At 35.2% G+C, this 16,171-nt stretch overlaps 1 protein-coding gene across 8 annotated transcripts in view; it reads right to left on the minus strand.

The window, feature by feature from the left end:
- Window positions 1-431: 431 nt before the first annotated feature.
- Window positions 432-16,171, minus strand: part of ZNF484 (zinc finger protein 484) — a 28,629-nt gene continuing 12,889 nt past the window's right edge. For 5 of the 8 annotated variants that reach the window (XM_079927514.1, XM_079927516.1, XM_079927512.1 and 2 more), the window contains 3 exons: window positions 10,904-11,030; window positions 10,533-10,628; window positions 432-4,081 (listed from right to left, as the gene is read on the minus strand). In XM_079927514.1, coding sequence (XP_079783640.1) covers window positions 1,755-4,081; window positions 10,533-10,628; window positions 10,904-11,030 — 2,550 coding nt within the window. In that variant the 3' untranslated portion in view covers window positions 432-1,754. Of the gene's footprint in view, window positions 4,082-10,532; window positions 10,629-10,779; window positions 11,031-16,171 lie in introns of all 8 variants that reach the window. The other 3 variants (XM_079927519.1, XM_079927518.1, XM_079927517.1) reach the window with 2 other exon arrangements.

Here is a 16,171-nt window from a genome sequence, read left to right on the forward strand (position 1 = left end):
AAATACTAATAGAAAATAACTGCCAACTTAGAATTCTATACTCAGTAAAAACATCCTTTAAAAATGAAGGCAAAATTAAGACATTTTCCAACAAATGAAAACAATTTGTCACTAGCAAACATACACTAAAAGAAATACTAAAAGGTGTCCTTCAGTCAGAAAAAAAAATGATTCTAGAAGGAAAATTCAAGAAGAAGAAGGGAAAAAAGTAACAAAAAGGGTAAATATATGGATTAATTTAAATGCATATTGACTCTGAAACAGTAATGATTGTTTCAACTACATTCAGAATTAAAATGCATGCTACCAATACAAGTCAAGAAGGAAATAAAGTTAATGTTCTAACTCTTCACCTTATACAGAAAGTGGTGTACTCATTTACATTAGCCTTTAATAAGTAAAGTATGCATATTGTATTAATATCTTACATAGTAAATTTTGAGACAAAAAGCACCACCAGAGATAAAAAACAGACATTTTATAATGATTGTTTCAACTAACCAGAAAGAGTATAACAATTCTAAATATGAATATATGTAAAGACATAGACTTAAAATATATAAAACAAAAACTGGTAGCTCTAAAAGAGAGACAAATTCACAATTATTCTGGGAGATTAGTACACACATTCTTTTAGTATCTGATACAATATAGAGGATTAAGAATTTGAGAATATAGAGGATTTGAAAACAATTGATTAATTTGTAGAGATTGAAAGGAAATAGTACTCTTCCAAATGTGCAGCTATCTTCTAAGAATACAGCTCAAATGCAAGATAATTGCCTCATAATAACCTAGTATGTAATAATAAATATGTAGAGAATGCATTAACGAAATTCAAAGGAAAGAATTCTAGGTTTTAAAACTCATTTTCTTAATTTGTCTCTTTTTCAAACAGAAATCAGTAAAAAGTAGGGGTTTCTGTGAAAGATGCTGAGAATCCAGAGTACTAAATCTGTAACCTGCAGCTAAATTCCATGATCTCAGGGCTAGTTCTAGTGTGACAGGTAGTCTATGGGGTGCTGCTTACATCATTGATCACTTTTGGGATACAGGCTGGGAGCACTTTATACCTCTTGGCCATGAGTTACCTGCTGCCATGGCAGGGAATTAGTAAATGAGGGAACACATTGGTTACCTAAAGATGCCTGTGAATATTCAGGTAAGTCTGTGGTTCTGATTTGCCAATCTCAAAGTCAAATTGTTAATTTTAAATTTACGAATCCAAATTTCCACACACTAGTAAACATTATAAACAATAAATAATACTGACTTCCCAAAGGAAAAAAAGTAGAGTCCTTCTTTGTGCGTTTAATGTCAATTTTCACAAAAACGTCTAGCTTTTCTTCATTATAGACCTGAATTGTCTATACTGTTGCCTTGATTTCAGTGTCCTTAGGGTGCTTGGACAATGAAAATTTTTCTTAGAACACTGTTCCTTAAGAAATTCCTTTGGTCAACATTGAATATTTTTGCTATGCAGGGCATGAAAAACTCAACAGCCCTGATTTATAAAGCTCCTTATCCAAAATGTGAAACAAGAAAGATTGCCAAGTTATCTCCTTCCAAATGTACTATTATTTGCAGGGGCTTGACAATCCCAAGTAACCAAGCATGGCCATTAAGCACTGCTTAAACACTTTCTCCAGAGTGTCTCCCCATATGTATAAAACTGGACGTCAGCTATGAGATCCAGATATTCATACTTCTGACTAGATAAAGTAACTTTGGTTACCTCTTGCTTCTTAGTCAAGCTATAGCTCCTCAAAACTTTTATCCCCACACCATGATTGTGGCACTGAGCATTCTACTTCCCCAGTATCAGATTTCTGATGTATACTGAGTTGTACTTTCCAGTTGAAGGCTTTCCTAAAGTCACTACATTTATAGGGTTTCTGTTTAGTATGAATTTTCTGGTGTTTAATAAGATTTGATCTGATGGTGAAGGCCTTTCCACATTCAGCACACATATATGGTTTCTCTCCTGTGTGAATTCGATGGTGTTCAAGGAGTTGTGTCTTCTTAATAAAGGCCTTCCCACAGTCACTGCATTCATAGGGCTTCTCTCCAGTATGAATTCTCCGATGTCGATTTAAGTGTGACTTCTGGATGAAGGACTTCCCACATTCAGTACAAATATAAGGTTTCTCTCCTGTATGAATTCTCTGATGCATAATTAGTGTTGATTTTCTTGCAAAGGCTTTCCCACATTCACTGCACTCATAATGTCTTTCTCCAGTATGAGACTGCTGATGTATATGGAGGCCTGATTTCCGAGTGAAAGCTTTTCCACAGTCATTACATTTATAGGGTTTCTCACCAGTATGAATTTTCTGGTGTGTAAAGAGATTTGATCTGTCAGTAAAAGCCTTTCCACATTCAGCACATCTGTAGGGTTTCTCTCCTGTGTGAATTTGCTGATGTACATGAAGCTGTGACTTCTTCGTGAAGGATTTCCCACAATCACTGCATTCGTAAGGTTTCTCTCCAGTATGAATTCTCTCATGTGTAATAAAATGTGACTTATGGAAGAAGGCCTTCCCACATTCAGTGCAAACATAGGGTTTTTCTCCTTTATGAATTCTCTGGTGCATACTCAGTGTTGACTTCTGAATAAATGCTTTCCCACATTCACTGCATTCATAATGTCTCTCTCCAGTATGACATTTCTGATGTATCCTGAGCCGTGACTTCCAGGTGAATGATTTTCCACAGTCACTGCATTTATAGGGTTTCTCTCCAGTATGAATTTTTTGGTGTTTAATGAGATTTGACCTGTCAGTAAAGGCCTTCTCACATTCAGTACATATATAGGGTCTCTCACCAGTATGAATTTTCTGGTGTATAATGAGATTTGTCTTGTGGGTGAAGACCTTCCCACATTCTGAACATATAAAGGGATTCTCCCCTGTGTGAATTCGCTGGTGCACATGGAGCTGTGACTTCTTTATAAAGGACTTCCCACAGTCACTGCATTCATAAGGTTTCTCTCCAGTATGAATTCTCTCATGTGTAATAAAATGTGACTTCCGGATAAAGGCTTTCCCACATTCAGTACATACATAGGGTTTTTCTCCTGTATGAATTTTCTGATGCATACTTAGTGTTGATTTCCTTGTGAAAGCTTTTCCACATTCAGTACATTCAAAGTGTTTCTCACCAGTATGAACTTTCTTATGTATATTGAGGTTTGAATTCTGAGAGACATTTTTCCCACATTCATTATAATTATAGGGTTTTTTCCCTCCAGGATGAATTCTCTGATGTCTGAACAGATCTGACTTCTGGATAAAGGCTTTTCCATGTGGACTGAATTTACAATCACTCTCCTCAGTGTGAGGAGTTTTCTCATGGTTTGAGTTGAGGGAAAAGTCCTTCCCATATTCAGTGCATATATAAGGTTTCTCTCTTGTATAAACCTGAGGTACAGCAAATTGGGACTTCCGAGTGGAGACTGTTTCACATTTGCTGCACTCATGATGTTTCTCTTCAGTATAAATCCTTTGATGTGCAAAAAGGTGTGACTTATGGGTGGAAAGTTTTACACAATCAGAAAATAAATAGAGGTTCTCCCCATGAAATTTTTGATGTTGAATGAGAGTTTGCTTATGACTCAGAAGTTTCTTACATTGATTATATCCACAAGCATTCATTTCTGTATGAGAATTCATGAGAGTAAAGATATTACCATATCCAATAATCTTATCAAAATTTTCTGTTACATTGTTTCTATTATAATTACATAGGCTTACAATAGGCTTCAAACTCTTTTGAAATGAGTCACAGTTATGGAGTCTTTTTCTTGAAGGAACAAGGTATGTGTTTACACGAAACATTTTCCTAATGTCTTTATTATATTCACAGTCTCCCTCATTAGCTAGTGTATCCTTGTTGATGAAGGCAACATGACTTAAATGTTTGTTCTGGTTTTCCTCACATCTCCCTGTCTGTTCATCATCTTGCCACAATTCTTCTAAAATGGAATACAGGTCATCTCTTGTGAAGAGATTAATTCTCTCAAACTGGATTGAAACTTCTTCAGACATTCCCTGTTGTGACGTTTCAAAACCAATACCCTGATCTAAAAAATAAAATAAAATAAAACACACAAAGAACAGTTAGCAGAACACAGAAGGGATGATACATAGAGTGGATACAGGGTGAACACAGAGAAATGGAAGAGATTTATATAAACATAATACTAAATATAGATAAATATATAAAATATGAATAAATATATGTGTAGTAATCTCTTTATATATAATAATATGCAATAATAAAATAAGCATTTACATTACATTTGCTGTCTGATAAACAATAGCATTTAGATTTGCCAGGCATTTTTCTAACTCATTTAAACATCATCACAACCTTTTGATATTGGTGTTATTATTATCCCTATTTTAAAGATGAGGAAACTGAGCCACAGAAGAGTTAAGTAGTGTGTCCAAATCAAATGTTTAGTAATTGGGGAAGATGAGATTCAAACTGAAGTACATCAGTTCTGTGCATGTAGCAGAACTACACAGTAAGGGGTCAGAAAAACAAAGTGACAAACTAAGTGGCTAAAAAGAAGTGTTTCTGAGTCTAGCTTCTTACTATCCTTCATCTATAAATCTTAATCTCCCTGCTTTCTCTTTTCCCTATTAACCACTGTGCCCTAAATACCAACTTATTTATGTTTAGAAAACTATTGTAGCCTCAGTCATCCTGAATTAGCTTTACCATTACAAACAATAAATGTATGTATATGATTCAATTCTTTATGTCCTGTTTGGGGTGCACATACATGCATCTAATAGGAAGAATATAACAGCAAAAAGGGCCAACTCTGAAGCAGAGACTGAAAGTTGTCCATCTGTCCCCTTCCTTCAACAGTATTAAGCTTGTAGCCAAGCATGTGTCTGCCTCAAAACAATAGGTCTAAAAACAACAAAAAAAGAATAGGTCTGTGCAGCCTCATTTGTCATTAGGTAAAGCCAAGTAATTCAGTTATCACCAATCAAATGGGAGTAAAAATTATATTTGTTGTAATCAGGCCAAGGTCTTAAGGAAGTGGGTGTGTCTCCCAAAACCCTCTCCTCTTCCCATTGGCTATCTTGCAGCTGGCAATGCCCAAGGCAGAGATCAGAAAACTACAGCCTCAGGCTAAATCCAGGCCTCTACCCAAAAGCTAAGAGAAGATTTTACAGTTTTGAATGGTTGAAAAAACAAAAGAAGAGTAATACTTCATGGTACATGAAAACTATATACAATTCAAATTTCCATGTCCATAAAGTTCTTATTGGAACACAACCACATCCATTCATTGATGTATTGTCTATAGATGCTTTGGGGCTTCAAAACAAAATTGAGTAATTATGACAGCAATCACATGCCTCACAAAGCCTAAAATATTTACTTCTGGGTCTTTACAGAAAATATTTGCCGACCCCTGCTCTAGGAGGTGATGGTGCAATGACTTTCTAGAAACTCTGTCCCTAAATAGTCATTGGAAGCAGAGTGGCCTGGCAGACCTGGACCACTCACTTTGGAACTGTCATGTGATGGGTCAATGTTTATATTCTCTAAGTCACTGTTTCTTGGGGGTCTCTCAGTGACAGGGGCTTAGTTTTACTCCAATATACCATTCTTGCCCAGAATAAGAATCACTAATATTCCAAATCCTGGAATAGTGTGTAAGACAAGACTCTCAGTAAATATTTAAGTAAAAATTAGATTATTCTTGAATATAGACACAGTCTAACCTCATATCCATTTCATTCTATCTCTAAGGCCTTGTAATGTCCCCAAACACATTCTTTATTTTTTATATTACATTTTTACTCACACACATTAATGGCTTTCATTAATCCTGAGGACCTCTAATACTGATTTCTAAACATGGATTTTCATCTTTTGCAACCTTTCACTTCCTTAGCTTATAAACCCATTGCTACACCTGACAACATTTACATTATTACCAACAATGTTCAATGTAAAAAGTTTGCTCCTGTGGTAAAAAGTTTATCCATAATTCCTCTGTCACACATTGAATTACTCATTCAATAAAATACAGAGTCATAATTCAGGCCAATAAAATGAATGTATGCAAGCTATCTTTCCACCAGTCACTAAAATCTATTTTATTACTGAATCCAAACATATATTCTTTTCCTTTTCCCCATTAAGCTTCCTTTTTCTGGTCCTCTGTTCCTATTCAAAATTCATTTTCTTCGTGGATCATTTAGGGTTCTATGCTCTGAAAATGAATCTCAAATCTCAGCACAACTCTAGGAAGACTCTCTTTTCTTTTAATTTAAAAACAAACACAGATATTTCTGAGCCTTTCATACTCATATTTAATCGGCATAGATTTGCACAATAACAAATATTTAATGCTCAAAGCCTGAAATTTTAAACATTTCTTGCAGTTATCTTCCCTTTCTAATTACAATTATTGGCCCTTTGAATTACTCCTAGCAGAAAAATTTTCAAATCCCTCTGAAATAACACAAAATAACCTCCTCTGCCTATCACATAAATTAAAGAAGTTAATTTCACTAACTATTCTCTAAGGAAACATTTTAAAAAAGAGGTAAAAGACTCAGTTATCACACAAATTAATGTTGTTTTCTCTGAATTTCTGGGGGTTGAAGAATTAGAAAAGGGAAAAGCAATGTATGCTGTAATAGTTAGGTCCAATTCAAGGAGTAAGTGAAACCTGAGAGCAAAGCATAAGTATGTGGATTATTTGAATAGGCAGATAAGCCAGAAAATAAAGGGTCAGACGCAGGGGTATCATTAAAGAAAGTGTTAAAACAAAGTGAACATGATTATGGAAACTAAACAGAGATAAATGTGAATTGCAAATATGAGGCATGTTCTTCCTTTAGTTTATAAACCCATTGAGAGAGGAATTTGTCATATGTTAGATAATATTTTGTACCATATAGCTATGACAAGATAAGCAGAATATTTTAATCAGCATCTAAGAAAAAAAGTTAAAAAAAAAAAAAGGAAACAGTACATCCAAATAGGGTTAGAATAATCCAGGCATAAGTAAATACAGACATGGTTTTGGTGATATCACTAGAAAGTAAAAGGAGGAAGGCATCTAACTGATATTTTATAAAAGAGAAAAATTAGTAGAAAGAGCATAAAGAATTATTTGAGAAGATGAGTCACAGGGAAAAGCAAAAAGCACAATAAAATATGACAAAATTTTGAAAGGTGTACCATCTGCTGTTAGCATGCTGCACTGTAACTGCTCTTCCTCCACACAAGCAGCCACCTGATGGGCCCTTATATGTGTAAGGTATCAGTTGTTCCCCTGAAAGGCTTATGCCAGAATTGAGACACATGATTCAATCTGAGACACACAGATAGGTCTAGGCCACTTTAACGAAGGCATTGTCCTTTACATATGTCCCATAATGCCAATAACTTCCAACTTCAATTGGTTAAAAATATGACAGAGCATTATAATTTATTTATATTGTTTAAAATCTTATAAACCCTGCTAAGGTCTGTGTGTACATTACATGTATTTAAACTCTGTGTTGATTATTTGTTTTTGCTTCTTTCACATAACATTTCATAGTACATTTCTGTATATTAGTACTTCCTATACTTATAATTTTTTTTTATAGTTATGGTAGTTTTTCCTCTGTTCGGACCATTTGGGATGTTTAGTTTATCCTCATACATAGTGTAGCCATAAAAATCTTTTTGTCAACTTCTTGACTTTTCTTTTGCTTACTTCCTTGGAGTATGTCCCCAAAGTAGAATTTCCAGGGCAGGAAGCATGTTCAGTTTAATATCACTTATTATATGTTTCCAGAGTTCTTTCCAGAAAGATTTGGCTAAACTTACAGAGCTTTCAGCATTGTACCTGTTTCTCAATGTACCTGCCATCATTGTTTTAACTGTTATTTGTTTTTTGATGTTTTTATGTTTGTCATTTTTATTTCAATTTCACTTATTGCTAATCAGCCTACAAAATATACATATAAATGTGATTATTTACTCTGAGTCTTATTTCCACTTATTAATTATACTCTGAGAGAATAAATATATCCTCACCCACCCACAGAGAAAAAAAAATATGACAGAGACTTGTGGGACTCAGCAAATGTAGCATAAAGTAACACAGCTCAAAGTGTATACTCACCAGAGAGCAGTAAAGCCACAGAACAAGAGAAGAAAGACCCCCTGGTGGTGGTCATCGCCTAAAGATCCTGTTTACTACATACCAACTGTTAAGTCACCTGCGGAGGAGGAATGGACTCCCACCCCAAATTTGGTTCAAATCTCAAGAGTGATGATTTGACACACATACCAATAAGGTGTGAAAAGGTTCATTACTCACACAATGAGGCTTTTAAAGGGAGCGCTCCCAAGCAGGTCCAAAAGTGACTTAAGAGAGCAAGAAAAGGAAACTTGCTTGGGTTTTTTATGGTGGTTGGGATATGGGGCTAAGCTGACTGATAGAGTGCAACTTCCCACTAGTACCAAGGGAGAGAGCACCTAGACTTTCTTGTAAGTTTGCCCAGATGTGCGGCAGAAGGTGAAGAGACAGTGGTGAAGTTTAGAAGGTGTCAGCAGTCAAATACCAAAAATGAAGTCAGAATCTACTACAAGGTACATGATAAGATGTTCAAAATATTTTGTTATTAGAGAAACACAAATTAAAACAATAGTTAGAAATTAAAATCCATCAGATTAGCCACATTATGTGAAATTATTAAAAATATGGGCAGGGATGTGGAGAAACTGATGCCCTTGTATGTTCAGGGGATTGCAGACTAATACATCCAATCTAGAAAACAACATGTTTATACTTAGTTAAATAAAGTATTAGTATACTCAGTAATAAAACAATTCCACTACTCTTCCTCAAGAAATTCTCATTTCCTATAAGAATAGTTCATGAAGAAATTTATTACAGTACTAGTTGTAGTAGCTAGAAAGCTGGACAAGTAAATATGGTATATATACACACTATGAAATGTATGCGTCAATTAGAAGAAATGAACTAGAAAAACACATTGTAACATGAACCAATTTAGTTCTGAGAGAAAAAAATAAGAAACTGAGTAGGACATACAGCACAGTACCATTTCTATAAATTAAAATGACCAAGAATTTAAATTTTATAAATACCCCACAAATACAAGGATAGATTGCAAACATATCAAATATAATAGAGCAGTTGCCTCTGGGAAGAATAAAAACAAACAGGGAGTGAGGATTAAAAGGGATAAGTAAAGAAATAAAATAAAATTTTTTTTAAATTGTAAAATAGGGAATTCCCTGGCCGTCCAGTGGTTAGGACTCTGAGCTTCCACTGCAGGGGGGCACGGTTCGATCCTGGTCAGAGAACTAAGATCCTGCATGCTGCAGGGTGTGGCAAAAAAAAAAAAAGAAAAAAGTTATGAAAGAAATAAAATAAGAAGGGGAGCTTAAACAGAGTGATGAATATATTGACTACAAACTGAGGACTGCGATTTACTCGATTTCCTGCACACAAGGTACAGAAACTTTTTCTAAAATATCAAAATTAATAAATTAATCAGAAAGACCTAGTGAGTGTTGTGTTACACTAGCCAGGTAGGAAGAAAATGTCAGGAAGCATAATTACTAATATCACATACAATAAAAAGCTGTCCCCAATTGTAGGTAATGGTACCCTCAAAGTCAACAGTTGGAGGAGAGGCATGGGAGAAGATATAATAAGGCCATCTCTAGGTGACAATTCTGAAGCACTAAGGGAAAAGAAAAACAATGAAAAGAAATCAGCAGGAGTGTGACCCACAGTAATTTTTTTAAAAAGCAACTCTATGAGCCCCTGAATGTGTAAGAAAATGATTTAAGACCTTGATGGAGGTAAAAAGAATAAAAAAATGCTATAAAAAGGGAGGAAAAGCAAAAAGGCAGTATCTTAAATCCAACATACCAGTAGTTGTAGCACATCCCTCCTAAAAAGTCAAGCAAAGTGGGATGAAGAGAGTGGCATGGACATATATACACTAGCAAATGTAAAACAGATAGCTAGTGGGAAGCAGCCACATAGCACAGGAAGATCAGCTCAGTGCTTTGTGACCACCTAGAGGGGTTGAATAGGGAGGGTGGGAGGAAGACGAAGAGGGAGGAGATATGGGGATATATGTATATGTATAGCTGATTCACTTTGTTATAAAGCAGAAACTAACACACCATTGTAAAGCAATTATACTCCAATAAAGATGCTTTTTAAATTAATTAATTAATTTAATTAAATAGACAACCAGCAAGGACTTACTGAATAGCACAGGGAACTCTGCTAAAAAAAAAAAAAAAAGTCAAGCAACAAAGACACTGATATTGGAAGGGGTCTGAAGTGGGGATGGCATTTAGATGTCCAAGGGGCCAATATCAACTCTATCCATGCAGTTCCAAAAGTTCAGAATGTTGAGAAACATCATAACAATAGCACTTCAAAGTTGTCAGCCTCTGCCAGTACAACTGCAGTTCGATTGTGCTATCTCTTATGCTTTTTGTTCCCTACTCACCTAGATAGCTCTGGCTTGAGATTTCACCATCCAACATACATGGCTGTTCTCCCTGCTCCAAGTTGAAAATGACTTCTGGTTTGGGAACTTGACACCCTAATAACAGGAAATGATAAAATACTTGATTTCAGAGGTCATACAATGAAATATTCCATTTACTTTCCAGAAAAGTTCATGGGGAACAGAAGTATATTCATAATATTGTTAAGAACACAGGACAAAAAATAAGGACAAAACTATTACATACTTCAGATGTCCTGCAGTCTTTAAAAGTCCCACGTACCTCAGAAATCTCACAGATTTCAGAAATTCCACTGAGAAAGAAAATACACTCAATTAGGTACAGCCTTACCCAGCAGAGCTGTGCTTACCCACTGAGATCAAGTTGAAATAGTTTTCCAGCATTACATCCCTGTATAGACTTTTCTGAGCAAGGTCCAACTGTTGCCACTCCTCCCTGCTGAAGTCTACAGTTACATCCTTGAAAGACACTGATCCCTGGAAAAACACATGCTTATTCAATGTAAAGGATCAGGATTGCAGGACAGGAACAAGATATTTAGAAACTTATTTTTAATAATTTTTAACATGATATGACATATAAGATTCCGACTAAATACCTAAATTTTACATTATTATTTCAAGGAAAAAATAAATATTAAAAGTATCATGCCATTCTTTCTATGGTTCTGATAATATTCTGGAGTTGTATTTTGTTTTGTTTTTATCTGTGTGCTGGTTACAAAAGAATAAGCTGTGAAAACTCATCAAGCTGCATACATGATTTGTGCATTCTTTTCTATGTATGCCATATTTCATTAACACTTCACTTAGAATATATCTTCTGCTTTTCACTTTGCACTCATCAATCTACTAAGTCAATTCTTTCTTTAAAAAAGATGAATAAAATAGGCTTCTTTTTCCAATAAACTGTGTGGTATTGGTATAAGTATAGATGATAGAATTCAATGGAATGTAACCAAGAATCCAGAAATAAACCCTCATATTTAGGGTAAACTGATAATTCAACACAGGTGTCAAAACAATTTAAAAGGGGAAAAATAGTCTTTTCAACAAATGGTGCTAGGACAAGTGGACATCCACATGCAAAAAAATGAGGTTGGACTCCTACCTCATGCCATATTAAAAAAATAAACTCAAAATGGATCAAAAGACCTAAATGTTCTTAAGTTTTAGCTAAGAAGGGTATATCTTTGTGACATTGGATTTGTCAATGATTTGTTTTTTTTTTAATAGATCTTTATTGGAGACTAATTGCTTCACAATACTGTATTAGTTTCTGTTGTAGTTTCTGTTGTACAACAAAGTGAATCAGCTATATGTATACATATATCCCCATATCCCCTCCCTCTTGAGCCTCCCTCCCACCCTCCCTATCCCACCCCTCTAGGTCAGCACAAAGCACCCAGCTGACCTCCCTGTGCTATGCTGCTACTTCCCACTAGATAACTATTTTACATTTGGTAGCATATATATGTCAATGCTTAGATATAAAATCAAAAGCACAAGCAAACAAAGAAAAAAATAGATAAATTGGACTTTATCAAAATTAAAAACTTTGTGTTTAAAAGGATACCATCAAGAAAGTGAAAACACAGGGAGAATTCTCTGGTGGTCCAGTGGTTAGGTCACTGCACTTCCACTGCAGGGGGCATGGGTTTGATCTCTGGTTGGGGAACTGAGATCTCACATGCCCTGTGGCGCAGCCAAAACAAACAAACAAATATATAAAAGGTGTACTTTTAAAAAAAGAGAGTGAAAAGACAACCCAAAGACTGAGAGAAAATGTTTGCAATTATATATCTGATAAGGTACTTGTGTATAGAATAATAAAGAACTCTTACAACTCAATAAAAAGATAAATGATCCAATTAAAAATGGATCAAGAATCTGAATATACATATCTCCAAAGAAGATATACAAATGGCCAAAAAAGCACATGAGAGGGTCTCAATATCTTTAGTCATAAGGGATATTGAAATTCAAATCAAAGAGATACCCCTTCAAATTCACTAAGATGATTATAATTTAAAAAATGCTGTTTGTGCCTATTTGTATTTTTATTATTTTGTAGCAAAATAATAAATGACATTAAAATTTTCATTCTGACATTTAAAAAACTACTTATATCATTAGTCATTAGTCATCAGAAAAATGCACCCATTAGGATGGCTATAATGAAAAAAAAAAAAGACAAATAATAACAAGTGTTAGTGAGGAAGTGGAGAAACTGGAACCCTCATACAGTAAAGGTGGGAATGTAAAATGGTGCAGTCACTTTGTAAAACAGTCTGATACTTCCTCAAAAGGAATAATATGACCCAACGGTTCCACTTCTAGGTACATATCCAATAGAAATAAAAACACTTATTCACATGAAACTTGTATAGGAATGTTCATAGTTAGCATTATTCTTAATAGTCAAAAATAAAACCAATGCAACGTCTGCCAACTAATGATGAATTTTAAAATGTGGTATATCCATACAAGAGATTATTCAGCCATAACAAGAAATGAAGTACTGATTTATTTTACAATATGGATGAATCTTGAAAATACTATGCTAAGTGAAAAAAGCCAGTCACAAAAGACCACATATTATATGATTCTATTTATATGAGATGTCCAGAACAGGCAAACCTATTGAGACAGAAAGAAGACTACTGGTTGCCCAGGGCTAGGGGGGAATGGAAGGATGTTGGGGGGGGGTGTGTGACAGCTAAAAGGTATGAGTTGGAGTAGGGAGGGAAAGAAAGAAAATGTTCTAAAACTGTGAAAAAGGGTGCACAACTCCATGAATATACTAAAACCCACTGAATGCACACTTTAAATGGGCAATATATATGGTATGTGAAGGAGACCAGAACTCAAACACATGGCCAATCTTCCTCTCAGGACATCTGTCAAATTCTAGGGTTGTATGGGCAGAAGACTAAAAACTTAAGCAGAATAACCTCTGAAAAGCAAAGCAAAATTTTAGTAGTCTGGTAAGAAGACAGAGTTGGCATCTGTAAGGAGGAGGGTCCACAGAAGACAAACCAGGCTCTCAGCTGAAAATCTTAGATGGCCAGAGTGAACCAAAGGTAGACTATTATTAGGGCTTAAACTCAGCCTTGATTCAACATAACACTGTGCCTGACTGGATAAAGATGTTCATCTTCTACTCTATCTGCTCAGGGAAAGATGAATCCACTATTGAGAAAGATATCATAATCTAGATCTTCTACAATGCTTTATGCATGTTTTGATACAATAAAAGAAATCCTATGCCTATCAGAAAACAAGGCCAAATATCCAAAACCAGAGGAAAAAAATTCAAAAGAAACAGTCCTACAGCACTTTGGAGTTAGAAGAAAAGATGGAGAATTTCATTAGAGAAAATGGGACTTATAATAAAGATATCAAATGAAAACAGAAAAATTCAGTGTCTAAAATTAAGAACTGAGAGAGGTTTAATAGAAGAATACAGAATTACTGAAATGGAAGACAAGCAAACAGAAAATATACAAACCAGACCACAGAGGTTTTTTTTAATAAAATAAACACAAGTGCATGTGACGTATCACATGTACAACACAGTGAAAAGGAATAACATATTGTAGTCTGAGAAGATAAAGAGGGAGAATATGAGGCAGAAGCAAAATTTGAAAAAGTAATGGTGAATGACAGCAACTCAAAGATTCATGAAGTTTCTCAAATCCCACTTTACAATACTGTAAATACTGACTATGCAAAAACAGTAACAGTAATATCTTGTGAAGTTTAAAATATGTGTAGAATTTAAATGCAGCAAATGGAATTAAGGTGTTTTAGTATCTACTGAGAAGGGGGCAAGGGAATAATGAGTTAAAAATGGATATTGTAATATCTAGGGAAACAAATGAAAGAATGTATAACAAGCAAGTTAACAAAATTAAAATTTTGACTAATCTAAAAGAAAGTCAAGAAAGGAATGTAAAAATAATATTAAACAGACAGTTCAAACATAAAACTAATAAAACTGGATATAGGACTTCCCTGGTGACATAGTGATTAAGAATCTGCCTGCCAATGCAGGGGACACGGGTTCGAGCCTTGGTCCAGGAAGATCCCACATACTGCGGAGCAACTAAGCCCTCACACTACAACTACTGAGCCCGCATGCCACAACTACTGAAGCCCGTGTGCCTAGAGCCCATGCTCCCCAACAAAGAAGCCACCACAATGAGAAGCCCGGGTACCACAACAAAGAGTAGCTCCCGCTCGCCACAACTAGAGAGAGCCCGTGCCCGGCAACAAAGACCCAACGCAGCCAAAATAATTAATTAATTAATTTAAAAAGAAAGAAAGAAATAAAGAAAAAAAAACCTGGATATAAATTCAAGTATATCAGTAATTGCATTAAATATAAATAAATTAAACAATCAAATTAACAGCAAAGATTGAGACTTCCAGTTCAAAAAAAAAAAAAGTTAAATGCATTCCACCCTATTCATCCTGCTAAATACCTAGGTTTTTTTCTAAAAACCTAGAAATATATACAAGCATCTTTCCACACCCTTGACTTTCTCTCAAGAGCATACTTTCCTACAGTGAAACTAATTTTAGCATCTTTTGGAATCTTGATAGCCCCAAAATTTCCCAAAACATCAAATCTAGTTCCTTTTTGCTCAACAGTTCTTCCTTCAATCTGTCTCTTAACATTCATATTTTACTATAAGCAAGAAGAAGAAACCAGGCTAGATCGTCAACCTTTTGCTTGAAAATCTCCTCTGAGAAAAATACAAGTTCATCATTGACAAATCTGCTTTTCACATAACTACAGGACAAAATTCAGCTAAGCTTTCTGCCACTGTATAACAGAGATGTCCTTTTCCTCTAGTTTCCAGTAACATGTTCCTCATTTCCTTCTGAGTCTTCGGCAGCGGCACCATTAACACCCATATTTCTATCAATAGTCTGTTTATAATAATTGAAATATTCTCTAAAACAATATAGCTTTTTTCCTAGTGTGCTCCTCACTTCATTCTGAGTCCTCTAGCAGAGTTAACATTCATATTTCTATTATCAATCTGTTCGAGGAAATCTAGGCTCTTGCTATTATACTCTTCAAAATTTTTACAGTTTCTATTACCAAATTCCGAAGCCATTTGACATTTTTGGGTATTTGTTACAGCATCATTCCACTTCCAGGTACCAAAATCTGTAATGGTTTCCTATTGCTGCTGCAACAAATTGCCACAAACTTAAAACACAAATTTATTATCTTACAGTTCTGGAGGTCAGAAGTTGAAAATAGGTCTTACTGGGCTAAAATCAGTGTGTTGGATGCACTCCTTCTGGAGGCTATAAGGAAGAATCCATTTCCTTGTCTTATATGACTTCTAAGAGGCTCGTGGTCCCTTCCTCTATCTTCAAAGCCAGCAGAGTAGCATCTTCAAATCTCCCCTTGACTCTGACCCTTCTGCCTCCCTCTTTCACTTATAAGGAACTGTGATTACACTGGGCCCTCCCAGATAACCCAGAATAATCACCCCATCTCAAAATCCTTAACTTAATCGCATCTTCAAAGTCCCTATTGTCATGTGAAGTAACATATTCACGGGTTTCAGGAATTAGGATGTGGATACCTTTGGGGG

The sequence above is a fragment of the Stenella coeruleoalba genome, assembly GCF_951394435.1.
Source record: "Stenella coeruleoalba genome assembly, chromosome: 7".
Taxonomy (NCBI): domain Eukaryota; kingdom Metazoa; phylum Chordata; class Mammalia; order Artiodactyla; family Delphinidae; genus Stenella; species Stenella coeruleoalba.